The sequence below is a fragment of the Lutra lutra genome, chromosome 1 (assembly GCF_902655055.1).
Source record: "Lutra lutra chromosome 1, mLutLut1.2, whole genome shotgun sequence".
Taxonomy (NCBI): domain Eukaryota; kingdom Metazoa; phylum Chordata; class Mammalia; order Carnivora; family Mustelidae; genus Lutra; species Lutra lutra.
In genome coordinates, this window is record NC_062278.1 from 223289399 (window position 1) to 223315301 (window position 25903).

The 25903-nt window shown below is 58.6% G+C and overlaps 2 protein-coding genes across 6 annotated transcripts in view; both read left to right on the forward strand.

Moving 5' to 3' along the window:
* The first annotated feature begins 1511 nt into the window (after positions 1-1511).
* Positions 1512-6459, forward strand: ODF3L2 (outer dense fiber of sperm tails 3 like 2). The gene is made up of 4 exons (XM_047708044.1): positions 1512-1638; positions 2477-2584; positions 4293-4406; positions 5431-6459. Exons 1-4 carry the CDS (start codon positions 1512-1514, stop codon positions 5913-5915), a joined length of 834 nt encoding a protein of 277 aa, XP_047564000.1. The 3' UTR covers positions 5916-6459.
* Positions 6460-8186: 1727 nt separating this feature from the next.
* The window catches only part of SHC2 (SHC adaptor protein 2), a 30277-nt gene continuing 12560 nt past the window's right edge, over positions 8187-25903 (forward strand). For 2 of the 5 annotated variants that reach the window (XR_007123444.1, XM_047707851.1), the window contains exons 1-7: positions 8269-9070; positions 22036-22106; positions 23755-23815; positions 24002-24121; positions 25300-25353; positions 25479-25530; positions 25608-25734. Coding sequence is in view for 4 of the 5 variants with exons in the window: in XM_047707851.1 (XP_047563807.1) it covers positions 8606-9070; positions 22036-22106; positions 23755-23815; positions 24002-24121; positions 25300-25353; positions 25479-25530; positions 25608-25734 (950 nt within the window). In the remaining variant the exon portion in view is untranslated. Of the gene's footprint in view, positions 8241-8268; positions 9071-21573; positions 21821-22035; positions 22107-23754; positions 23816-24001; positions 24122-25299; positions 25354-25478; positions 25531-25607; positions 25735-25903 lie in introns of those variants that run through there. The other 3 variants (XM_047707867.1, XM_047707862.1, XM_047707878.1) reach the window with 3 other exon arrangements.

A 25903-nucleotide genomic window follows, 5' to 3' on the forward strand; every position in this document is an offset into this window, starting at 1 on the left:
CTCTCTTGAACATCACCTTCTCCGTGAGGCTTCCCCTGACCACTCCACTTCAAACTGCAAACTCCCCACACCTCCAAGCCCTCCCTGGCCTCGATTTTTTCCCACGACAGGACTTTGACTTCTAAAGTAATGTAAAATGCACTCACCCCTTTGCCTCTCTCAACAAAAGGGTGAGGAAGGGACTTGATGTGTTTTGTTCACACCTGTTCTCCCAGCGCCTGAACCGTGCCTGGTGCACAGTGGGCACACATATAAACACAGTCGGATTGATAATTATGAGCATCGATGCTGTGAACTCCGTCCCGCAGCCTCCTCGGGGGGACTGGGGCCCGGAGCCCCGGAGCCCCTCAAGGCCAGATCATATGGCTGAGGGAGGACGCTTGCTCCCTATCCCCAGTCCAGCCCTCCTTGTTCTACTTTGCTCAAGTTGCTCTCTTCTGTCGGTGAATTCTGCTCTGTCAGGTTCCTGAGCCCCTTCTTAGAGCCTGACACAGTGGCTGCCTTTAGTGGAGGCAGGGAAATAAACTCTATTTGGGGAGTAAATCTCTGTTGGCTTCTGCGAGGCAGTGCGTCGTCCTGAGAGGACCGCCATTGCCTCCTTGCCATTGTTGCTTCTGCCCCGGGGCCTTTGCACGGCCATTCCCTTATGACATGCTCTTCTTTTACCTTCTCAATTCAAAGACCTGTCGTCCTGCCCCAACACTTGGCCTGCACCTATGCTGCCATTGTGGGCTCCTACCTGGTTGGTGTTTTCTAGCACATTTAACACCTTCTCATATACTGTGTGCTCATTTCTTAATTCTTTCTTAATTGTTTATTTCCTTTGTTCCCTCCTGAGAACATCAGCTCCTTTCTGTCTACTCCTTTGTGTCACCCCAGCCCAGACAGAACCTCGTACTCAGTAGGTGCTCAGTGAATGCTGACTGGATGAAGGAACGAAGGAGGGGAGGGAGGCAGGCGGGCAGGTAGGCCAGCTCCTTGGCCTGAAGTTGCAGCTCCCATACAGCGGCAATCTCACCGTATGACCTTGCGCTCTGCCTCGGTTTCCCCAGCTGCAGAAATGGGGCCACACTTCCCAAGACCTCATCAGTCCCTTCTGCTACAAGGCTGCAGGTATTCTGTTTATGGCTTTGGCTCCCTGGAGCCTTCTCTGGCCCCAGCTGCCCAGGTTGATGGCTCCCTGGGGACCCGCTCTGCTGACATCGGATTCTTTCCTGGACCATCCAGCCACCAGGCCGACACTCGATCCTGGCCGCACTTCCAGGCCAGCGTCCGCTGACCAGTCCACTAGGGCCAGGGCCCCAAGACTCTCTGCTGACAGACAAGGGACTATCTGTGCGGTCCATGGGGGGTGGGGGCTGAGGCCAGGGCTCTGCCAACACCAGCACAAGCCACCAGGCCCGAGGACAGTGCTGGGAGCTGTGGCCGGGAGCTGTGGCTGCGGCTGAGACGGCAGCCTGCGTGGCCCCTGCGTGGCCCCTGTGCCCCTTGCAGCCCCTCACCTGCTCGCCATGGGGACCCTTGGCTGTAACCCCGATCCACGGCTGACCACAACACCCCGGGGCTGGCGGGCCGCTGAGTGCCCGATTCTGGATGTCGGCTTGAGGAAGTCCTGCGGGACGGCCACCGTGGAGAACGGTACGCTCCAGCTGTGGAGGAGGGAGGCCGTGGCAGGAGGTGCTCACCCTGCTCTATTGTCTCCAGCTCCACTGTGGTTTCTGGGATGTTCTGGGAGCCCAGCTGGAGGTGGGAGGCTCTGACAAGTCCCTGCCCTTCCCCAGAGCTGTCTCCCTCCTAGTAGGGAGGGTGTGAGTGTGGCTCTTGGGTGTGCTTCCGTCCAACAAGAACAGGGCGTGTGGCGGGCAGGCACCTTGGTGGGGCTCATGCTGCCACAGCGACAGGCGGCAGAGGTCCATGGGGCAGACAGATAAGAAGTCTGTAGTGGGTTAGTCAACCATGAAGCAGCAAGGACAGAGTGGATGAGAGCGGGGCTCGGAGGTCAGGACATTCTGCTGGGGCCTGTGCCTTCCCACCCTGATGCTCACTGTGCACTTGGTGGGGCCCGGCTCTGGCCTCACGCTTCTGTGTGCAACGGAACAGCAGGGGGGAGGCTCTGGGGCCCTGTCCTTCCTGCTGAGGCCACCAAACACTGCAGTTGTGACGGTACATCTCTGTGTCTGGGCCTCGGTTTCCCCACCTGTGACGGCGCTCTCTGTTGGGCCTCGGTTGTCCCAATGTGCCGTCAAGCAGGAGGACGCTGCTGGCCTTGTGGCCCCTCCTACCTTTGACTCAGGTTTGACTCACAATGCCCCTCATTCACTTCCCCCACCATGGGGGGCGGGCAGCTCCCACCCCCTACCCCTGCCATGGAGGGTGGCGGGCAGGCCAGGCGGGGGGTCGGTGGCTGGGCCCTGGGTTCCTGCCCACATGCCAGTGTCTGGAGCTGCAGGCGGTGACCGCAGGACTTTGGTCGCAGGCTCGAGGCCAGGCTTGTACATCCTGCCGCCCACTGTGGGCTACATCAACCACGACTGCACCAGGGCACTAAGGCCGGCCTACTCCCTCTTCTGGAGGCCCAGCCCCGGTAAGCTTGGGGTAGGTGGGGGAGGGCCCCTCTGAGCCTCCGTCTCCTGCTGACCCCGCAGCCCCGCCTGGCTTGCACAGTGACCCTGGGGAAGGTGTCCTCTGTGTCCTCGGGCGAGAAGGGAAGGCCGGAAGCAGTGTGCTGCAGAGTGCCTGAGCCTGCCTTCTGGCCTCGTGGCTTCCCTGATGCCCGACTGTGGACGTGACGCCCAGCAGCTCGGCGCCCCAGCGTCCTCCCCTGCAAACAGTGACAGTGTACCCCTTCCAGAGCTATCCTCAGCATGAAGCCAACAGGTGCCCGCCCACGTCAGTGAGCCAGGGTCAGCGCCGGGTGTCCGGCCAGGGCACGGTGGAAGTGGGCTTTGCGGGGGTCCTAGCCTCAGTTTCCCCATCAGCAAGACGGGGCTCCTCGCAGAGAGCTGTGGAGAGGGCACGGTGCCCATCTCTGCTGTGTGGACAGGCCGTGGGCGGCGGGGCTGGCCCAGTCAGCGGGGTCCTCTCTTCTGTGTCACCTGCCTTTCCCCTGGCGGGGACTGCTGTGTCAGGGTACCGGTGGTGTCAGCGCCATCAGTGCCGCTCACGTGGGTGGCCGTGGCCCCAGCTTGCTGCCTGTAGCTATTCATGGTGTGGCTGTCACGTTCCTAATAGGAGTGCTCACAGTCTCCATCGCCCCATTTTCCAAAGCTGAGGTCCCCAGTGCACCTGGGTTGGGGAGGGTCCCGCACAAGGACTCTGATTCCAGGGATGAGAGTTTGGGGTTGCGGTGGGCTGACTGAATTTGCCGGGCAGCAGCAGCTTCTCAGCCTTCAGAATCAGCAGAAATCCCGACCTGAACCGAAACAAAACTCCAGAAGCTCCAAGGGGTCCCAGAGGGCAAATGAGGGAAGTGACCTGTTGTCTTCCACCGGGGAGGGCTCAGAACCTCCCTCTGCCCAGAGCAACCTGTTCCCCTGGGACACAGCCCGGGACAGAGGGACAGACTGGCTGGGAAGGCGGGGGAGGGTGGGAGCCAGTGTAGACTTAGCTGATTCCCTGGGAAGACTTCTTGGAGGTGGAGGCATGTGGTCTGGGCTGTGGAGGGTGAGTCCAGTCGGGCCCCCGGGAGACGAGGGACATGGTAGAGCTGGCAGCAGATGCACAGGCCTGGAGCTGGGGCATGTGGTGGGTCAGCTCATGTGTGGGCCACCCAGTGAGCCCGTGTCACACTGATGACACACAGAGGCACGTGAATTTATGGCTCAGTAGTGGCAGTGACATCAGTTTCAGTGAGGGGTCTCGGCCGTGAGATGCCCCGCGTGGGACCGCCCTCCATGGACCCTCCCCCCATTCCATCTTCTCACCCTGCCACCGAGGAGACTGAGGCAGAGACACAGCTCACAGGGGCCGTGCTGAGACCCACACGGGGGCAAGCCCAAGCACGCCGGGGGCCTTCCTCAGGGCCTAGTTAGTCTACTGCACGTGCACTTCCAACCAACCACTAGCGGGTTCCCTGGTCTGCGGCCGAGGACAGGCTGAGGGTGGGACAGCTGTGATCACGAGGACACAGCAAGGCTCATCAGGACAAAGTTGGGGCAACCAGATCTCAGTGGTCCAAGCTGGGGCTGCAGGCTGTCTGGAGGGTGGGTGCCCTGGGGTGGAGCAGGGGTACTGAGCGGGGTTGAGGGGGCCCTCAGAGGTGCCCTCAGGACCCTGGGCTCCCCCACCCCCAGCATCTCCACAGGACACCAGCCCTGGGCCTATCTACTTCCTGGACCCAAAAGTCACCCGGTTTGGCCGAAGCTGCACCCCTGCCTACTCCATGCAGGGCCGAGGCAAGTCTCGGGGTAAGTACCTGATCAGAGCTGCCCTACAGGGGCCCTACCCTTTCAGATCCTGCCTCTGTCCTCTCCTTCCCCTCCCATCACCCAGGTCCTGGAACTTCAGTGTCTTTGGATGTCAAAATAAAGGGGCTCTGAGGAGGGGCTGGGGGCCTGAGAGAACATGAAAGTGACACTGAGCACAGGTGGTGCTGTGAGGGCAGCTGGGGCTCATTCTTGGCATCTCCCATCCACCCACCTTTTCATCTTCTGCCCTATCACTCGCTTGCTCATCCACTCACCGATACGCCCGTTCTTCCATCCGTCCATTCACCCGTCTAACCCCCTGCTCCATTGATCTGTCCGTCCATCCATTTATCCATCCATCTACATTACCCATGTGTCCCTCCACCCACAACCCATCAACCCATTTATCCAGCTACCCAATCATCTACCCATGCATGCATGCATGCATGCATCCACCCATCTACCCATCCATCCTTCCATGATCCATCCATCCATCTCTCCATCCCTCCTGTGAGGGCTCTGCCTAGGAGGAAGGGGTGGGAAAGGCAGCAGGAATGAGGGGGCTTTGGGACTGTTTGGAAGTATGAGAAGCAGCTCCTGGGAGGTGGGAATGGGAAAATGGAAGGTATGCCTGGCAGAGTTGAGTGTGGGCAAAAGCCCAGAGGCTTAAAGAGAACAGACTAGGGGTGCCTGGGTGGTTCAGTCAGTTAAGTGTCCAACACTTGATTTTGGCTCAGGTCATGATCTCAGGGTCATGAAATCGAGCCCTATGCTGGGCTCACACCCTGGGCATGGAGCCAGCTTAAGATTCTCTCTCTCTCCCTCTTCCCCTTCCCCACTCTCTTTGAAACCACAAAGAAAGAGGGAACAGACTACTCTACGGGGAAGTCTGGGAAGCAGGAGAGACACCCCGGGGCTGCCCGAGAGGTGCTGTGAAGCACAGGGCGCACAGAGGCAATGGGCAGCCACGCAAGGTCTTTGAGCAGGCGAGGACGCTGCCAACCCTCCCACCTCCTTCTCACAGGTCTGGAGGTGACACCAGGCCCCGGGGCCTACAGCCCAGAGAAGGTGGCCCCTGTGCGTCAGCGGACGCCCCCGGCTTTCACTCTGGGCTCCCGCCTGCGCCCGCAGCTCCAGGACACCCCAGCTCCTGCCCCCAACGCCTACACCCTGCCCTCCCTCTGGGGCTCCCAGATAATCACTAAGCCCCGCAGCCCCAGCTACACAGTGGCAGGCCGCACGCCCCCCATCCGCCCCCCTCAGGACCCTGCTGAGATCCCAGGCCCCGGCCAGTATGACAGCCCAGACCCCAACACCTACCGTCCGCGCCGGCCCGCCTTCACCATGCTGGGCCGGCCTCGCGCCCCCCGCCCCCCGGAAGAGACCCCTGGGCCTGGAACCCACAGACCTGAGCAGGTCACCATGACCAAAGCCAGAGCCCCAGCATTCACCATGGGCATCCGCCACTCCAGACAGGCGGCCACCATGGCTACGGACACCACGCCCTGACACCTTGGGGTCAGGAGTCCTAGCTACCCCTGAACCAAGCCTCAGTTTACCTGCCTTGTCAAGTGGGGGTGTGGGAAGCCTCTCCTGGGCCTGGCTTTGGCCGGTGGGGGGCTTGGAGAAGTGGCAAGCAGGTGCCTCTTTCCTCCCTTTTTTCTGAACGTTGAGGTCCTTCTAGGCCACCTGCTTCCTTTGGTCTCTGGAGGCTGTGACCCTATGGCCCTGTGCGGGGTGAGCTTCCTTCCAGTGCCCCAGTTTCTTCCTCCTGGTCATGCCAGGCTGAGTCAGGCCAGGCAGAGAAAGGGACAACCCCAGCCCTCCCGAGAGGCTGGCTGGAGATGAGCTTCCTGTGTCCTAGAACTCAGCGTCTGCCCTGCTAGGGCCTGGGTCCCTGACACAGCTCAGGTTTCGGCTAAACTTGGGCTCTCCCCTGCTTCTCACAGCAGCACAGCTGCCTGCGCTGGTTCCAGCCCCCAAATCTGGCAGGAAGCAGCCTAACTCCCCCCTCTAACTGCCTGCCAGTAAATCTGTCTGCGGCACCAGAGCTGCCAGCATCACACACATGAGCTCATTTAACCCACTGTCCACATCAAAGAAAGGAGACTTAAATGCTGCTCTTCGGATCCAGACCCCCCCAATTCTGCAGCCCCTCGGGGACTGGATGGGACCAGAGGGACCCAGGGCTGGGTAAGGAGAGAGGTAGAGCCAGGGCTGCGAATGGGGGAAGCCAGGTAAGCTTCTTGGAAGAGGGGACATTGAAACTGGGCTTTGAAGGATGTATAGGAGTTTAATGTATTCTACTTTCCATCTATCAGTAGGTATCTACCGTGTTTCAAATATTGTTAAAGGTTACCTAAGCATCACAGCAACTCAGGAGGCAACTAATATTTACTGAGAGAAAATGGGGCTTTGGAGAGATTGGACCCTTGCCTGAGGGCACACAGTGAGTCCTCATGTCCCTCTGATGCCAGGATCGGATTCTTGGTCTTTGGGCCCTGTTCCTGCCATTCTTTCCTAGGAATAGGAAGGAAACGGATGGTGTCATGTGACCAAGCCTCCTGTGTGATAATCCCTGGTCTTATAAACCCCTAACCCAGAAAAACCCAGACCCAGGCGCTCGGGAGGGACAGACTGCCACCAGGAGGACATGGCCCAGGGGTGGCACCTCAGGCACGACCCAGAGGGGTCCTGAGATGCATGGCCCTGACTCTGTCCCTTTCCCCCAGCCTGGAAATGCCAAACTTGGAACACACACACCCCTTTATCTAAGGAGGTGGACACACACCAGGGCCCCTACACACACGCCCACCCCCAGGGGAACCTAGATGCCCCCCTCACATGCATACACATGTTCAAATCTGCACACAACAGACCAACAGGTCAACTCTCACACGGTCTGCATATATGTAGAGACACATAACACACAAACCCAGATGGGGGCTCCAGGCCCTGACAACATCACCCTGCCCCTCGCCCTCCCGGCAGACCCCAGGGACTCGCCCGCCGTACACCCTCTCATTGCGACCACGCAGAGGAACGGGAGCCATCCCAGAGGCGTGACACACGCGGGCTCCCGCGGCAGCACCGACCCAAGCCCCACCCCAAAGCAGGCCAATCCGCTGCGAGTCCCTCCCCGCTTCTCCGCCTCCCGCACAGGCTTCGCGGGCTACTGCCAGGCTGTGATCTCATTTCTCTGACTTATCGATCCGGCTCCAGGCAGCCTCACCCCTCCTTCCCCACCTGCCCGCGCGCCCCGGCCCCCCTCCCTTTGTTTCCCGGCAGTCAGCCCCACCCCCGTGCGGGGGAGGGGAAGGAGGCTGGGTCCTGGGGTGACCGTGGCCTGTCGAACCCTTGGTGCAGAAGGAATCAGACTTTGAGATCTGGATGGGGGACAAAGAGGCTTGGGACGGAAGGGCGGGCCGGCCTGGAAGGCCAAGGCCCATGAGTTCAGTTGGGTCGATGCCCGACAGAACTCCCCAGAAATGGAGGAGGAGCCTGTGACCCTCCTGCTCGCGCCCCGAGCTTCCAGCCTGGGAAACCAAAGCCCAGGGAAAAAGCAGAAGAGAGACTGGGCTTCGCTCCTCCCTCCCAGACCTCGCCAGCCCAACCCACACTCCTGGGCACCCGTCTTCGTCGCGTGCCCCTCTCTGGGTCTCAGTTTCCTCATTAGGAAACGGAGCGAGGCGGTAATTTTTAAGTATCTTCCAGCTGGAACAGTGGGAAGGGAGGGGCCCGACCTTAGGGTTTGGCGCTCTCTCCTTCGCTGACCGCGTCCCCACCCCTTTCCAGGCTCCAGTTTTCCCGTCAGTCAGAAGCGGGAGGAGGCAGGTGATTTCTGCGACTCCCGCCTCCGTCCTTCTAGGAATTTGGGCACCGGTGGGTGGGGCGAAGCTGGGGTCGCCGACCCGGTCTAGGGTTGGAAACGTCGTCTCCCTTCCCGGCTGCTGGACCCGAGGCAGCGTCCGGGCCTCCGGCGGGCCTCAGTTTCCCCAGCCTCCCGCAGGCGCCGGGACGCCCAGGGCCCGGGTCCCAGGGGCGCAGCCCCCCGCGGCTGCGCGCTGGGCCGGGCGGATGACATCACCGGGCCGGGGGCGGGGAGGGAGCGGGGCGGAGGGGAGGGAGCGGGACGAAGGAGAGGGCCTCCTCCGCGTCAGGCGCAGCGCCCGGTCGGGCTCGGTCGGGCGACCGCGGCCATGACGCAGGGTCCGGGCGGGCGCACGCCCCCCGCACCCCCGGCGCCCCCCGAGCCCGAGGCGCCCACCACCTTCTGCGCGCTGCTGCCGCGCATGCCGCAGTGGAAGTTCGCCGCTCCCGCGGGCTTCCTGGGCCGGAGCCCGGCTGCAGCGCGCACGGCTGGGGGCGCGGGAGCCGCCGACTCCCAGCCCGAGCCGGCCGGTCCGGCTGGCGTCCCAGCGCTGGCGGCGGCGGTCCTGGGCGCCTGCGAACCGCGTTGCGCCGCGCCTTGCCCGCTGCCCGCGCTCAGCCGCTGCCGGGCCGCTGGGGCCCGGGGCCCGCGGGGCGCGCGGGGGGTGGCCGGGCCCCCGGACGCAGCCGCCGACGAGTGGATCCGCAAAGGCAGCTTCATCCACAAGCCGGCGCACGGCTGGCTACACCCAGACGCCAGGGTCCTGGGGCCCGGGGTCTCCTACATCGTGCGGGTAAGTGCGCCGCCCGGGGTCCTTGGGACCATATCTTCCCCGGATTCCCAGGTTGGGGCTTCCCTCCGCCCTACTCTTCGCCGCCCACACCCAGAGAGCCCGGTCTCTTCTCCATCCTTACTCCTCTCCCCACCAGCCTGGACCCCCATCTCCAGCCTGCGCGGCGCTGGGGTCAGGGTTCCCACCGCGTCACGTGGGGAGGGGCGGGGAGAGGGTGGCAGGTGGGTGGGGGGCACGCATGCGCAGGTGGAACATTCTCCGGCTCGGTCGGTAGTTGCAGGGGGGGCGCGGTGGGGGGAGGACGCGGGTGGGCTCGTCCTACCCCCCCGGACCCGCCTTAAAAGCGTCTTCGCCGAGTCGGAACCTGCGGAGGCCCTGACCGAGGTTGGGGGCGCGAGGAAGGGGTGTCTGGAAAGGGGCCACGCCCAGCCGGACCGCAGGATTCGGGGTGGGGGGGAGACTGCGGGACTCAGGGTGAGGTGTAAAGCGAGGGTCCTCCCTTTATCCTGGTGAGCCTTTCAAACAGATGGAAGAGCTGGACGAACAGAGCATCTGTGCGTCTCTACCTACGACTGTAAACATTTTACCGCCTCTACTCAGATGTCTGGCCCTGAACCGGCAGCGTGAGCTAACCCTGAGGACGCTCGCCGTTCAGTGCTTCGCACGGTCTCTCTCCGGAGAAAGCCGTGCTCTTACCCACAGCCCATTGTTGCGTCTGAGAAACCATCAGATTCCAGAATGTCCTCAAACATCTGGCAGGAGTCACACCCCCTCAGGTGGCTTTTTGGGACAAGGACCCTGCAAGTTAATGCATTTACATTTGGTTCTGTCTGTTCCCTTTACAGCTGTCCCCAACACCTCCTGTCCCACCTCTCCGAGGGCTGAGTGGAGTAGTGTCCCCTGCTAAATTCATGTCCACGGGCACCTGTGAATGCAGTTTTCTTAGAAACAGGGTCTTTGTAGATAGAATCAAGTTAAAATGAGGTCGTCCCGGAGTAGGCTGGTGTTGTCCTAAAAGGGGAATGACACAGACCCATAGGGAGGAGCCGCATGAGGACGAAGGCAGATGTGGCAGAGATGCTCCCACAGGCTTGGGGACCCCAAGGGTTGCTCTTCCCCACCCCCAGGAGCTGGAGGAGGCAGGAAGGACCCTCTCCTGGAGCCTCCAGAGGGCGCGTGGCCCTGCCTACACCCTGATTTCAGACTTCTGGATGTGCAGAGCTGGGAGAGTAGACGTTTCTGTGGCTTAAGTGGCCGGGCTCGAGGTGCTTGGTTTTGACAGCCCCAGGAAAGTACTGTGTCCCTGAGAGTGTGGACTTCCTGAATGTCACAGACCCTCCCTTCTCCACGCCTGGCTCAGGTCTGAGCATCGTATCACCCGGGACCCTATGGGATGTGTGGAGCCTCAGGCCCCACCGTGGCCTGGCTGGGGCCCCACAGTCTGGGTCTGTCCCTTTTCTCGTGGGTCTTCGACTTGGTTCTTTGCTCCTTCTTTTCCTGAATCCTGGCAATGGGTCTGCAGGCGTGACTGGGTTCAGGATTCGCTTTGTAGCAAGGGTGTCGCGTGCATGGTGGACTTCCCAGCCCCGGAGAAGCTGCATCCGCCCCTTGGCTGTGGGCGTGGGGGGGGGGGTAGAGTGTTCCGGATTCGGATGCTTGGGCTGTGGGGCACATGCTGTTAGGTTATTGCCATGATCCTGACGTTTTTGTCAATGCAGCAAATACCAGTGCATGCCCGTCCTGCCAGGCACTGACGACCTGGTGGGAAAGGAGGATCTGGTCCCTGTGCTTACAGGCTTTGATTCCACAGGGAGACACTAAATAGTAAATAGTATGTAAAGAGAACAAGTAAATGGCAGATACTGACAGGTGCTAATTAAAATAAAATGATGTCAGGGTAAGACTGGGTATTTACTTCAGAGGGGGTCGTGGGGAAAGGGATCTTGCAGGAGATGACATTTCAATGGAGACCTGAAGCCATGAGGCCCCAGACATGAAACAACTGGGGAGGGCGAGTTCCAGGCAGGGGCACAGCAAGTGGCAAGGCCCAGTGGCAGAGAATGCACTTGGCATGTTTGGGTAACAGAGGGGACCCATGTGTGTGGAGCTTACAGAGAGAAGCAGCAGGGGAATGAGAGGTTTGTAGGCAAGCTTGGTGTGGATGGTTTTAAGCAGGGCTCAAAGGGTGGAGTTCGGGGTTTTGAAGGGTCTTTCTGGGAGCTCTGTGGAAATGGGGTGAGGGTGAGGGCCAGAAGGGGATGAGAGACGACCTGGATCAGGGACACATGGGGGCGGAGAGAAGCGGGGAGCCCTCTGTGGAGATGGAGCCCACAGGCGTCTCTGATGGATGAAGGGCCCTGACCCAGGCCCCGTGGGGTCTGAACCTGCCTCTGTCTCTGCTGTGTTTGCCTGGAAGCCTCACGGACCTCTGGAAAGATCCCTGTTTGAGATGAGAAGGTGGAGTCCCGGTAGGCAGAGAGGGGAACGTGGCATCTGAGTTCTGGGTGCCCAGTACAGTGCCAGGCATAGACCGGCCTGCGTCATCGTCACGGCCCTGAGGGCGCCCGCCCGTTATATAGATGAGGACACCAAGGCACGGCAACGTGGAGGAACCCGTGGGACCCTCTCCTGCTAAGGGACATGGTGGCCGCTGCACCCCAAACCACACTCAGAGCTTTGAGGTGAAGGATGTCCTCGTCTCACGGGAGAAGGGCCCCTCTGTGGCCGCTCAACTCAGAGGCTCACTGACCTCCTGTGGATCCGGGCTCTGTCACTTTGTGTTGGGGTGAAAGTGCCCTCGGAAACCACGTCCACCTGGAACCCCAGGATGTGATCTTGTTTGGAAACAGGGTCTTTGCCGATGTAATTAAGGGTTCCTGGTAAACTGTGTGAGGACACCTGGAGAAGGGTCTGTGTGAAGAGGGGGCGGAGAACAGAGCGACTAGGCTGCGCGTCTGGGGCCACCAGGGGCCACCAGTGGGCTCCACCGGATGCACGAGGGACCCTCCTTCAGCGGTGGCGGGGGGGGGGGGGGTCCAGCCCTGAGCACCTGGATCTCAGGCCTCTGGTCTCCAGACTGTGAGAGAATTCATGTCTGTTGTTCTAAACTGCCCTGTCTGTGGGGTGACAGCCGCCCCAGGAGGCGAGGATGCCACCCTTGATGTGACTTCCCTCTCAGAACAGGTCTTCCTCTGGCTGTCCCATCACCCTACAGAAAAGAGCCTTCTTCCCATCTGGTCCTTTCATGAGTGAGGGAACCTTTCTCAGAAATGCCCAGCCAGATTCCCCTCATGTCTCTTTGGCCAGACTTGTGTCCCATGTACTTTGCCTAAACTAGCTAAGGGGGGTGGACCTAGAGCATCGCCGCCCAAAGACCTCCCTGAGGCAATGGAATGTTCTAGATCTCTGCTTTCCAGTATGGTAGCCCCACCTGGCCACTGAGCCCTTGAAATGTGGCTAGTGTGACAAATGAATGAAATTTTAGTTTTACTTAATTTTAAGTAAAATTCAGGTGGTTGCACGAGGCACGTGTTTGCCTTACAGGACAGCTCAGTTCTAGTTGTCCCTGATCTTCTGGTGTTTCTGAAGGGCGGATGTCTGAGCAAATTTCCGCTGTTAAGCAAGTGAACCTGCACTGTGGACAAGCCAGAATTTGCATCCAGCTCTGTGGCCCACCAATCCTGTCTTCATCCCACTCATACCATTTTGATGCATTGGGCTTCTGCTTTCATAAAAACTCCACTGATAAGAACTTTCTGCTTTTTAAATTAAAAAATAGAGTGAGCAAGAGAGAGAGAGAGAGAGTGCACTAGCAGGGGCAGAGGGAGAGGGAGAAGCAGGCTGCCCACTGAGCAGGGAGCCCGATGCAGGGCTCAATCCCAAGACCCTGAGATCATGACCTGAGGCAAAGGCAGACGCATCACGATAGAGCCACCCAGGTGCCTTGAGACCTTTCTCTTTTGTGAGGTGCCCTCATTCGTGCCCTGTCATAAGCTCTCCATGAATGAAGGTTTTAAAGTGGTGTGCCCAGCTCTGCTCATCGTGCTGTGAGACACAGAAAGACATTGACTCTGGCCAGGTGGACTGACTGGCTGGGGAGGGATCAGAGCTCAAGCCTGGACACATGTCAGTGAAACAACGAGGACTCCATATCACTCAGTTTTTCCTGAAGTGTGGTTTTCATACGCCGGTGATATGCAAGGGAACTGTGGGAGGTTAACTGAATAGAGATGTTTTTGGCTGAAACACAGCTTATTCCTCAAAGACAAGGGGTGGGGTGTCTCCAGGATGACTTAATTCAGTGGCTTGACAACATCCCTAAAGACCTAAGGTCTTTCCATCCTTTTGTGCTGCCATCTTCAGTATGCTGGCTTAGCTGCCCTCATGGTCACAGAATGGCAGCCACAGCACCAGGATTCACACATGGATCCAGCCATGTGCATTGGAAGAAAAGAAGACCGTTTCTTCCTTAGTTCTTTTTCCCCCCAGACCTCAATGGCCCCAAATGGCAAAAATCTATTCATAGCAAGGGAGATGGGATTATCAAATTGGCTGAAGCTGATGATGAACAGTGTGATGCCCAGATGTCTGGGGACTTGTTAAAAATGCACACTCTTGGGCTCCACGCCAGAGCTGCTGTGTCACAGACTCTGGGGGTGGGCCCCCCGCAGTCATAGTTTCCAGGTGATTCCGACTTCGGTTTAAGACAACGGCTTGCAGTTCTGTTGGATTAAGCACTCCTCATTTAGACCCAGTATTTTGTAACCCTCCACCATGAAATGAACCTCAGGTCTATCTGTAACACCTCCCTGCACGTTTGTTTCCCTGAGAATCCATAGGATGTAACAAAGCAGCAATAAAAAGGAGAAATACAGTGACAACAATCTGTAATAACTCAGGATATGTTTTGGTGTGTACATGTACAGACTTTGCTCCTGTAGACGCACTGGGATCTGGGTGGAAGCCGGTTCCTTCATGACGACCAGGGTGCACGCGGCTGCCGTGGACACGGGGTCCAGCAGCTCAGACACCACTGGCGTTGATATAAGCAACATGATATTCTTTTTTTTTTTTTTTAAGATTTTATTTATTTATTTGACAGAGAGAAATCACAAGTAGGTAGAGAGGCAGGCAGAGAGAGAGCAGGAAGTAGGCTCCCTGCTGAGCAGAAAGCCCGATGTGGGGCTCGAACCCAGGACTTGGGATCATGACCTGAGCCGAAGGCAGCGGCTTAACCCACTGAGCCACCCAGGCGCCCCAAGCAACATGATATTCTGAACTAGTGGACAAGTGGACAAGTCCTGGTACGCAGGACCAGCTACGTAAAATAGTCTTCTGTCAACATGCGTGATAGTGTCACTAAATCCAGTGTGTATTAAGACCGTCCTGAAAAGTTAAACAGAATCCCCACGTGACCCAGTCGTGCCCCATCTGGGTGTACTCTCCGAAGAAGTGAAAGCAGGTACTCCAGCAGGTTCCCACGCCCTGTGCTTACAGTAACACGAGTCACAGCAGGTGACTCTAGGAAGCGCCCAGCGTCTGTCCACAGATGGACACACACAGCGTGGTCCATCCCCACGCGGGAACACAGTCCAGCCTCAGGAAGGGAGGGACACTGACCCCTGCCTTGACGCGGAGGGACCCCGAGGACATGGGGCTCAGTGAGAGGAGCCAGACCCAGAAGGACCCGTCCCGCAGGACCCCACACCCAGGAGGGCCCCCAGAAGAGTCCCGTCCACACAGAGAGGAGGGGGTGGGAGCCAGGGCTGGGGCAGGGCTGGGGGGTCCGTGCTTCATGGGGACAGAGTCTCCGTGGGGGGGATGGGAAGTTCTGGAGACAGGGCGGGGGTGTGAGCGTGCTTCATGCAATAGTGACGATGGGGACTTGCACGTGCATCCTGCCATAGTTAGAAAGTAAACTAACAAAAGTTGCTCCACGCCTGGGTGGCTCAGTGGGTTAAGGCCTCTGCCTTCGGCTCAGATCATGATCCCAGGGTCTTGGGATTGAGCCCTGCATCGGGCTCTCTGCTCGGCAGGGAGCCTGCTTCCTCCTCCCTCTCTCTGCCTGCCTCTCTGCCTACTTGTGATCTCTCTCTGTCAAATAAAATAAATAAAATCTTTAAAAAAAAAAAGTTGCCCCACACACCTCGTGTTATGGGTGAAATGAGGTCGGGGGCACGGTGATTGCACAGGGTTTCCCACATGCACAAATGCCCAGCATGATGTTGTGAAGTCCCAGGGGACTTAGAATCATTGGTTGGAGTGAGCGGGAGACTCGCCGTGCTCAGAGTGGGGTGCCCCGCTTTCTGGTTATGGTGCAGCTCTCTGTTGGCTGGTGTCTGGCGGGCGTTTGCACACGACTGGGTTTAGGTTGTGCATTCGGGGCTGGAAGCACAGGGCTGGGCTGCATCTTCCACATCCAGCAAAGGAAGAGGCAGGATGGATGCCAGTCCTGATACGGTTCTGGAAACTTGGGTCACTTGGTGTATTGGAAAGCATGGTGTCCCCCCAACTCCATGTCCACTGGGACCTCCGAATGTGACTTTATTTGCAGATGGAATCTGGTAATGACGAGGCCATCCTAGGTTAGGATGGGCTGTAAATTTTTTTTTTTTTTTTTTTTGAGATAGCACACAAGCATGAGTGAGCAGGGGGAGGGGCAAAGGGACAGGGAGAGTGTCTCCAGCTGAGTCCTCGCTGAGCGCAGAGCCTGGTGCAGGGCTCCATCTCACGGCCCTGAGATCGTGACCTGAGCTGAAATCTCAAGTCAGACGCTTTACTGATGGAGCCCCCCAGGGCCCCAGATCGTGTGAAATTTAGAAGAACTGGTGTCCTTCTGAGAGGAGAGAAGCATGGACACAGACACAGGGAGAAGCTATGTGACAACAGAGGCGGAGATGAGTGTGTGGCTGGATGGGGCTGGGGCCACCCCGTGAGGACCTGGAGGATGGGCTTCCTTGCCCTGGAGCCTTCAGCAGGAACACACCCAGCCCACGTCTGATTTGGACATGCGGTGTCTAGAACCGGGAGAGAGCAGGGCCCCATTGTCATCCACTGTCCCGATCCTGGTGGTTTGTCACGCGGCCCCTGGAGACCCACACACTGGCCAGGGGGACGTTTGTCTCCTTTGAAACTAGTAAGTCTCTGTGGGGTCAGAGCCTCAGAACTGAGCAGTGGACGTAAGGCGTGTATGGGATTCTCAGGTTCACGGCAGGATGCACGTTTGCTCACCAGGAGCATGGCTATTGGCCACACAGACCAACCCCCCTCCCCCACGCCAGGTGCCTGCAGAGCTCCCCCCACTATCCCCCTGCAACCCCCTAGGCTGCTCTGCAACTTCCCTGGGAGGGGGATAGAGGCTATGTGAGCTTCCTGGGTGCCCACAGACTTCCACTGGCTTGTTTTAGCGGAGTCGCCTGGACAGACACTCCCCTTATGGTCATGCTGCGGCTGTTCCAGTGCTGGTCAGAAAAACTCGAGTAGGCTTCAAACCAGAGGCTGATGGGAGCGATAGGCAGTTTTCTCTTTTCCTCAAACAAATAAAAAAACCTAAGATAGAGTTCAATACCATAAAAGTTGCCCACTTAAATTGTACAATTCAGGGGCTTTTAGTACATTTACAGAAACCCTCACCATGCTCTAATCCAAGAGCGTTCCATCTCCCTAGGAAGAAGCCCTGTCCCCATCAGCTGTCCCCACCCCCCTCCCCAGCCCCCGGCCCTCATGGGCCTGCTTGCCCTCCGTGGACGTGTCGCACGCGTGGACTCACACCCCACATGCCCTTCTGTGTCTGGTTCCCTCCCTGAATGTCGTGTGCTCGGGGTCCATCCCTGGGACAGCGCGTGGGGGGGGCGCCTCGCTCCTGCTGGCGGCCAGGGACGCTCCCGCACGTGGGGGACCTGCTACATGGATCTTATCATCTACTGATGAGGACTTGAGTGGTTTCCTGCCATTTCCTTAAAAAATGAACCCAGTTATGTTTATAATTGGAGTCTTCTTAGAATGTTGAGCCCACAGTAGTGTGGGCCATACGGCAGAGGACGATGTGAGGAGGAGGACCAGGTGGCGGGTCTCCCTGCGGGGAGCGCAGAGAGCTGGGTGCTCGACACATCTCCGCAGGCCTGGCTCACTGTGGGAGCTGGCTCTGTCCCTTCCCCGCTCCGGGCCTCAGCTCCCCTGCCGGGAAATAGCTCCTTCCCTGTAGTGTTCTAGGGTGGGCTGTGGCCTGCCTGTGCTTCCACATGTGCCCAGGGGGAGGTGGGATACAGAGCCATGTGGGGTCTTTTCCTGACCTGTGTTAGTGTGCCGAGAGGCTCTCACCAGTCACCACACACGGGACAGCCTAAGTCAACGGCAGAGCAACGGCAGAGTCTGCTTCCCCGGCTCCGGGCTCCGGAGGCTGCTGGTCGGAGGTGCAGGTTCACGAGGCAGGCTCCTGCCAAGGCTCCCGGGGTCGGGCAGGCGCTGCAGCTCTCCGATCCGTCACTCTGAGCTCCCCTGGTGTCTTCCTGGGACACCCGTCTGGGATTTAGGGGCCATCTACAGGCTCTGGGGTGGGGGAGCAGGTGCACAGACCTTCAGCGAGGCCAGCGTCCAGCCCAGCACAGCCGGTGTCCGGTGGGTGGTGCTTCCTTGGTGGAGGTCATGCTCCCTGGTGACCCTAGGCTGAATCTGACCTCTGAGCTTTCACCCCTGCTGTCTATTTAAAAGTAAAAATTCTGTTTCTGGTCACTATTTACAAATTACGAGGTTTCACACCAAAGCCCCTGGATTTCTGGTCTCCTTTTTTAAAAAAATCAGGTGTCTGGTAGCACTGGGCCCCCATGGCTGTGGAATATGCTGTGTAGGCCCCCACCTGTGGTCGTGCCAGAGACGCCAGGGCCTGAGGGCTTGGGTTCAAATCCTGCCTCCGCCACCTATAAGCTTGTGGCTTTCATTGAGGCTCCTTGGACCTGCGTTTCCTGAGGGCTAACAGTTGTCCCTGTGGCACAGGGACATGGGGATGGTGCCTTGAAAGTGCTGATCAGTAGGGACTGTCAGCGTGTGCAGGAGCCTGCCCTGGCTGGCTGCTAGCCTCCCCTCTCTGGCCCCTTTGGCATCTGAGTTTGCAGTCCTTGTTCCCAGCCCTCCGGGGTGCCCCCGTTGCATCCCTTCTTGTGTGAGCTCCCATCTTTCCAGCACAAGTAAGTCATGCTCCCCACCCTTCACCAAGCGGGGACTGGGGGCACACTGGAGGATTTCAGCCTCCCAGAGAGGACCGGACTTTAATTGGGGTGAACTTGGGGGTGGTATGGGAATCAGAACCCTTCATCCTGGGTTTAGAACACTGACACCCACTGCACAGACTCCGTACCTGGAGGGAACATACCTGTTGGGCAGCCAGCATCCCACCAAAGCTGTCCCCTCAGTGAGAAAATCCACTCGGGGTCAAGGACTGCAGCAAATTCCCTGTGAGGTTCCAGTTGTCTAACACATGCCTGGCATATAGGCCATGCCCATCCATCAGTCCATCTGTCTATCCATCATCCGTTCATCCACCCATCTGTCCATCTGTCCACCCATCCCGTCTGTCTTTCCATCCATCCATCCATCCATCCATCCATCCATCCTCTATCTATACATCCACCATCCATCCATTATCCATCCACCCAACCGTCTAACCATCCATCCATCCATCATCCATTTGTCCACCCATCCCCTGTTCATCCATCCATCATCCATCCATCCATCTATCATCCATCCATCATCCGTCATCCATTTGTCCACCTGTCTATCCACCCATCCATCCATCCCCTATTCATCTATCCATCATCCATCATTCACCCATTTGTCTACCTCTCTGTCCACTGACTCATCCATCTGTCCATCCATCCCCTGTTCATATGTCCATCCATCATTCACTAATCCATTATCCATTTGTCCACCCATCCATCCATCCATCCACCCATCCATCCATCCCCTGTTCATCCATCCATACTCCATCCATCCATTCATCCATCCATCAATGGTCCCTCCTCCTATCCATCTGTCCATCTCTCTTATCTGTCTTTCCATGGTCCATCCATCTGCCCATTTTTCTATTCACCCATCATATATCCACCTGTCCTTTATCCATCATCCATCATCCATCTATCCATCCATCCTCTCTCTATCCTCTACCTATCCACCCCCATCCATCCATTGTCCATCCAACCATCCATTTGTCCATCCGTCCATCCATCCATCTATCCTCTATCTATCCATCCACCTATCTTTCCATCATCCATCCATTACCCATCCATCCAACCATCCAGCCCTCCATCCGTCCATCCACCATTCATCCATCCAAGAGAAGGTGAGAAGATCTATTCACTCCCTACTTAAAAGTCTCTCATGGCTCCCCAGTGTATGTAGCATGAAACCCAGCCCATCATCACAGCCCTGGGGCCTTGCAGCCTCCTTGCTTATGTCCTATCATCTCTCTTTGCTCCTTGATTCTCTGCTCTAGCTACATTGGAGTGAGTCTGTGGCCTCTCCATGCTTGTTCTCACTTCTGAGCCTTATACTTGCCATTCCCTTTGCCTGGGTCTTTGCTTGGCTTGCTTCTACTCTTCCTCTGGTCACTATCTCAGTTAGCACTCACCATGTAACAAATCATCCCACAATCTAGTGCAGGACAACAAACATTTATTATTTCTTGTGTTTCTTCATTCACATGGTGATGGGCCAGTGTCCGCTGGGATGATGGGGACGGGCCTTGTATCTGTCCTCATGGAGCAGGCTGGCCTGGCAGGGTCTCAGGTACCTGAGACCAGTGAGGGACAAGATCCAGGGCATAAGTGACCTTTAGACCTTGTCTGAGTCACCTTTGGTGACATCTCTTTGGCCCAAACAACGTTCCATGGCCACCCCTAGGGCTTGGATGGGGGAGGAATGGCTTATGACTGTGTTTTACAGTCTGTCAATAGCATGAGGTTTCTCTCCCAGAAGCAGCCACTATAACCTGCTAGAATTATTCATCTATGCTCGAGCAAACATACACACGCACACAGTATATGCATGCACGTGTGCACGTGTTTGTCCTTGACCCCTTGTGCATGTGAATGGTGACTCACCATGACCTCTGTTCTATACCTTGTTCCTGCTACTTAATGATAGACCTTGGAGATAATGTCATATAAATATATAAAAAATTCTTGTCTTTCTTACAAATGCATACCCTTGCATTCCAAGAACCACGATTTGCTTGTGTTTAGCAAGAATATAAGGCACCCAGTTAAATGAAAAGTTCCAGTGAACACCAATAATTCTTGGTATAAGTATGTCCCATGAACTATTTAGGACATACTTACACTACGAAAATATTCATTGTTTAGTGGAATTTCCAGTTGAACTGGATCATGAATCTGACACACTGGATGTGTTGAGTTTTAGGATGTCTCTGATTTCTTGCTGATTTGTTCAGTGCTACGGGTCCCAGCAGAACAGGAGGGTGTGTGCGGAAGGTGTACCTGAGGGGAGACTGAGGGGGGCAGGACGCACAGAGGAGGTCCAGGCATGGGGAGCCAGCCCCTGGGGCCATCATGAAGGGCAGCATGGGGGCAAAGGGAGTGGGCGGGCGCTGACCCACCAGGGCATCTTGCGGGCAGCACACACCTGCCTGCCCGTTTCCCTTCCAGTCCTGCAGGCTCAGAGCCCCATGGAGGGCAGGACATGGGCTGCCCCACACCGCAACTGGTACACACACCCGCAGCCCCTGGGCTGATGTATCTGTGGGGTGAAGGCTTAACATGGAGTTTCAAGGTCGAGTGTGTGTGATTTTGTGATTTTTTAAAAATTGAGGTAACATTTACAACAGTTACCCATTAACCATTTTCTATCCTGTTCTATTCTATTCTATGCTTTTATTTTAAGTAAGGTCTGGGCCCAACAGGGGGCTTGAGCTCATGACCCCGAGATCAAGAGTGGCGTGTTCCACAGACTGAGCCACCCAGGTGCCCCCCATTACCCTTTCTCAAGTGTACGTATGCTTTAATGGTATTTAGTACATTCACAAGGTCACGCAACCATCAGCACTCTCTCGTTCCAGAACATTCCCTCATTCCAGAAAAACCCATTCCCATTAGCGCCGACCCCTCTCCTCTGCCAGCTGCTGGCCCCTGCTGCCACCTTTCTGTCTCCAGAGGTTGTACACGCGTGTTGCAGGGCGCACGGTGGGGGTGCTGCCTTGAGGCCACTGGTGCAGTACGGCAGATGCCCCAGCACCCAGACGCTGGCCGGAATGAGGCTTCTGGCCCGGGCTGGTCCCTGATGGCCTCCTTTCGCAGCGGTTGAAGCAGTCGGGGAGCTCTGCCGCTGTTTCTGCCCCCGTTGTCCCTCAGCGTCATCTCTCGGAGATTCGGAAACCCCCTTCTGTGGGGGGGGGGTGGCCTCGGCAGGGGTCGGCACGCTTCCCCTGGAAAGGTCCAGACAGTCTGAGGGCTGGGTTTCATGGCCCAGATGGTTTCCTCCCTATCTGCCTGCAGGCCCTGTGCTGGGTGTGGGGGCTTGAGTGTGAGCAAGAGCCTTGCCATCCTGGTCACCCTCCTGGCCCTCCTGGACTCATGCTCCCATGGAACGGAAAGTGAGAACTAACAGCAGACAGTTGGACCAACAGCAGCCTGAGCCTGGAGGGATCGGTCAGCTTCCGGAAAGCACTTGCTTAGCGTCCGGGAAGGTGGCTCTGAGGACGTGACTGCTGAGCCTCCAGATGGGGAAAGAACCTGTCTGCAAGTTGAGGGAAAAGGAGGGCAGCAGGCGCAAAGGCCCCGGGGCAGCAGGGCAGGATGTTGCCAAGCATGGGGCAGGGCTGCAGCCCAGTGGGGGCGAGAGGAGAGAGAGCAGCGCTTGCTGGAGAAAGGACTTGGGTTCACCTATCCCCCGCCCCGGACCCCTCTGGGCTGGTGCTTGGGGCCCACCTGCTAACGGCTCGTTCTCTCTCCCCTCAGTACATGGGCTGCATTGAAGTGCTGCGCTCCATGCGCTCTCTGGATTTTAACACCCGCACCCAGGTGACCAGGTGAGCCTCGGACACCGGCCGCTGTGGGGTCAGGGGCTCGGGGCAGCTGGGGAGGCCTGATGCGAGGCTTCGGAGGTGGCTCAGACAGCTTGCCCTGGGAGCCCAGGATGAGAGGCGCAGTGAGGTTCCCTCCTGCCGCCCGGCTTGGGCAACAGTGTGGCGTGGACTTGGAATGGCCTTGGGGTGGGGCGCATGGTGTCTGAGTCCCCATTCTGTCCTGCCCTCCAGAGGCCCCTGCTCCCCAGACCCTGGATTTTCTCTCTCAGGTAGAGAGGATGCCTGGTCCCTTGCAGTGTGTGGGACCTGCGGGTGCTGGATCGTTCCTGGTTAAGACTCGGGTCAGGGCCGACAGGGGCTGGTAGCCTGTCCAGGGCGGAGACAGCATCTCTGTGGTCCCTGCTGTCTTTGGGGCAGAAAAGCACGGTGATCTCATGGTGCTCTGAGCTTCCGGGAACAGTAACGAAGAGTTCTGGGTACAGCCAGGGCCGAGCCCAAAGGGAGAGACGTCTTTTTGCCTGTGAGCACTGAGCTAGTCTGTTCGCCGTAGACATGAAAACACTCCGCCGAGATGGAATTCACGAGCCAGCAGCCCGCTAGAGTGCACAAGTCGATGTGTTTTGGTTTCTTCACAGGGTTGTGCAACCACTCCCTCCCCAGTTCCAGAACATTCCATCAGCCCCAAAAGAGGCTCTGTCCCTATCAGCGGTCACCCCCTCTCCCACCCCTTCCCCATCCTCTGCCCCCATGAGCCCCCTTCCCATGCGTGGAGGAGCCTGGTCTGGACGTGTCACACACGTGGACTGACACCCCGTGTGGCCTCCTGTGTTTGGTTCCCTTCCTGAGCGTTGTGGGCTCGGGGTCGTCCCTGGGCCGGTGCGTCGGGACCTCATTCCTGTTGGGGCCGGGGACGCTCCTGCGCATGGGAGACGCCTGTGTATCTGTTCATGGGTTGGTGGTTATCACAACTTGAGCTGCTGTGAACAGGTCTTGTGTGGATTGTGTTTCCTTTTTCCTGGGTGTGTCACCCGGATGTGGGGGGCTGTGTGCTGACCCCACGTCTCGCTGTTTGGAGAGCTGCTGGACCGTTTCCAGGTGGCAGCTCCGTTCACCTTCCCGCCGGCTGGATGCGAGGGTCTGGTTTGTTCTCGTGGCACCAGCGTTTTCCGGGCCTGGTGTGGTCTGACCTTCAGGGTCCCGTGACGTCCTGGCCCCCTGGGGGATTGGCAGTTTCCCAGCTGTCTATTGCTTATTGTCTGGGGGAGCCCAGAGCAGAGTCACCCTCTCACGCCACAAATGGGGATCTGACAGGCCTGTGGCCACGCAGAACTTGGGGTCCAGGCTCTGGGGCTGTGGTCATCCCCTGTCTGTGTGCTGTGGTCTAAAGTTGGGCTGTGGTCCAGGGATGCGTTGGTCACTGAGAAGGGAGGCGCCAGAGGGTGAGAGCCAAGGGGATCTGCAGGCATGCACGGGGTGGGGGCTAGTAGCCCTGATCCAAGGCTCTGTCCCTTCCTCCCCTTTCCAGGAGCCCTAGCTTCCCTCCTTCCTGTGAGCCCGTGGCATCTGACCCCCACACTCTGTGAGCTCTTGCCTCTTCCCCAAGCGCCCCCCCCAAGCTCATTGAGCCCCCTCCTCCCTCCCCCCCATGCAGGGAAGCCATCAACCGGCTCCATGAGGCGGTGCCTGGCATCCGGGGCTCCTGGAAGAAGAAGGTGGGTGAGGGGCTCCCGGTCCCTGAGTGGTACTGGTGGGCGTGGCTGGAGCAGTGGGGGCTGGTGTGGCCAACCTTGGGCCCCGCCCCAGCGCCCCCCCCACCCCTGCAGCCCTGCCTTCTGCAGCAGCGCAGGGCTCGCCAGCCTGCAGGCCCCACACTGCCCTCTGCCCCGTCCCCACCCCAGGCCCCCAACAAAGCGCTGGCCTCCATCCTGGGCAAGAGCAACCTGCGCTTCGCTGGCATGAGCATCGCCGTGAGCATCTCAACCGACGGCCTCCACCTCTCGGTGCCCGCCACGCGCCAGGTGGGTGCCGCCAGCTGCAGGGCCGCCCGGGCTTCTGGGGGAGGCTGGAGGGGTGCTGGGTGCAGGGCCGCATGTGGACGCGGTCACCTGGGGTGTGCAGAGACCCCACCCCGAGCCAGGAGCTGAGCCGCCCTCATGGCAGGCACAGTGCGGGGCTGTCGCCAACCACCACGCCCCACAGAGACTGACCCGGCCATGGGGTCCGCAGTGCCCCGGGGAGGGCCCTGGCTTGGAATCTTGGTGGAAACCAACCAGTGAAGTAAGGGAATAATTACAAATCCCAAAAAGGACCATGGGGCCCGGCAAGGGATGTTGTAGGTTTGCAGTAGGCTCTGTGACCAAGCAGGGGCATCATGGAGGGCTTCCCAGAGGTGGTGACACTAGCTCAGAGGGAGGAGGTGAGCAGAGGACATCCCAGGCAGAGGCCCTCTGTGGGGAGACAGAGGTGGAGAAGTCACAGACTTGTCGAGACAGCACTGTGACCCTGGAGAGTGCTGGGATGTGCGGCTGTGGGGGCACATGGAGGGAGGGAACCCAAGCCAGGTTGTGTGTGGCGGACCTGGGGAGCCACTGACTGCTCCCGGGGTCACAGAGGAACCTGAGCACTCAGGACAGCCGTGGATGGTGGCAAGCGAGCACACAAGTGAACATGGAAACGAGTGTGCAAATGTGCACACAGGACAAGCATGCAAACGAGGGGTGCATGCATAAGTGAACATGCAAATGAGCCAAGTCATGCAAATGAGCATGCAAATGGGCACGGGGTGGGGCATTGTGGAGCCTGGAGCCTTGGACGGTCCTGCCAGGGTCTCTGCCTGTGAGGCGGCCCTGGGTGTGCCCAATGATCCCGCTGCCCCAGGTGTTGTGTGCGTGGACGTGCAGGCCCACGTGGGGCATGTCAGGGTGTGGAGAGGGCTTGAGTGTGTCCCGGTGTATGTGGTAGTGGCTGTGTGTCTGGACCTGTTGGCATGGGGGCATCTGTGCAGGGAGGAGTGTGTCTGTGTCTCTGTGTGTGACTGTGTGTGTCTGTGTGTCTGTGGGTGTTGGGTGTGTTTGCACATGCTTGGGGGTGGGCGTGACCTCTGCACCCTGCCCTGGGGACCGTCCCCATCCAGGTGTATTTCTGGTCCACTCCCCGTGGCCCTGGCCCGTGACCACGTATGTCTCTCTCCGGCCAGATCATCGCCAACCACCACATGCAGTCCATCTCCTTCGCGTCGGGCGGCGACACGGTAAGGCCGGGGGCTGGGGGTGGACTCATGCCCCCTCTGTCCCCTGAAGAGGGCCCGGCACTGCTGGATCCAGGGGTGGCCTCCTGGCCAGGCTGACCCCTGCCCCGTGCTTGCTCTCTTTCCAGGACATGACGGATTACGTAGCCTATGTAGCCAAGGATCCCATCAACCAGAGAGGTGAGGTCCCGGCAGGGGTGGCCGGGGACCCTGGGGGCCAGGCTCATGGATGCCCCGTAACATGCCACCGTCTGCAGCCTGCCACATCCTGGAGTGCTGTGAGGGCCTTGCCCAGAGCATCATCAGCACCGTGGGCCAAGCCTTCGAGCTGCGCTTCAAACAGTACCTGCACAGCCCCCCCCGGGTGGTCGTGGCCCCGGAAAGGTACAGGCCCGCCTCGTCCTGTCTTCCCAGGGATAGCGTGTGCCCTGACCGAGGCCAGGCACCCGGGCCCCGTGCTTGCCTCCTCCGCGTTGGGGGCCGTCTCTGCTTTGTCCCGACTTTCCTCCATGCGCCCCGTGGGCTCGTGGCCTGGCCGCCGGACTCGGCCCCT

Coding starts and splice junctions, on each gene's coding strand:
- ODF3L2 (XM_047708044.1), top strand. CDS start 1,512: ATGGGGACCCTTGGCTGTAACCCCGATCCACGGCTGACCACAACACCC. Junction 1,639..2,476: donor GACGGCCACCGTGGAGAACG/GTACGCTCCAGC, acceptor CTTTGGTCGCAG/GCTCGAGGCCAGGCTTGTAC. Junction 4,407..5,430: donor GGGCCGAGGCAAGTCTCGGG/GTAAGTACCTGA, acceptor TCCTTCTCACAG/GTCTGGAGGTGACACCAGGC.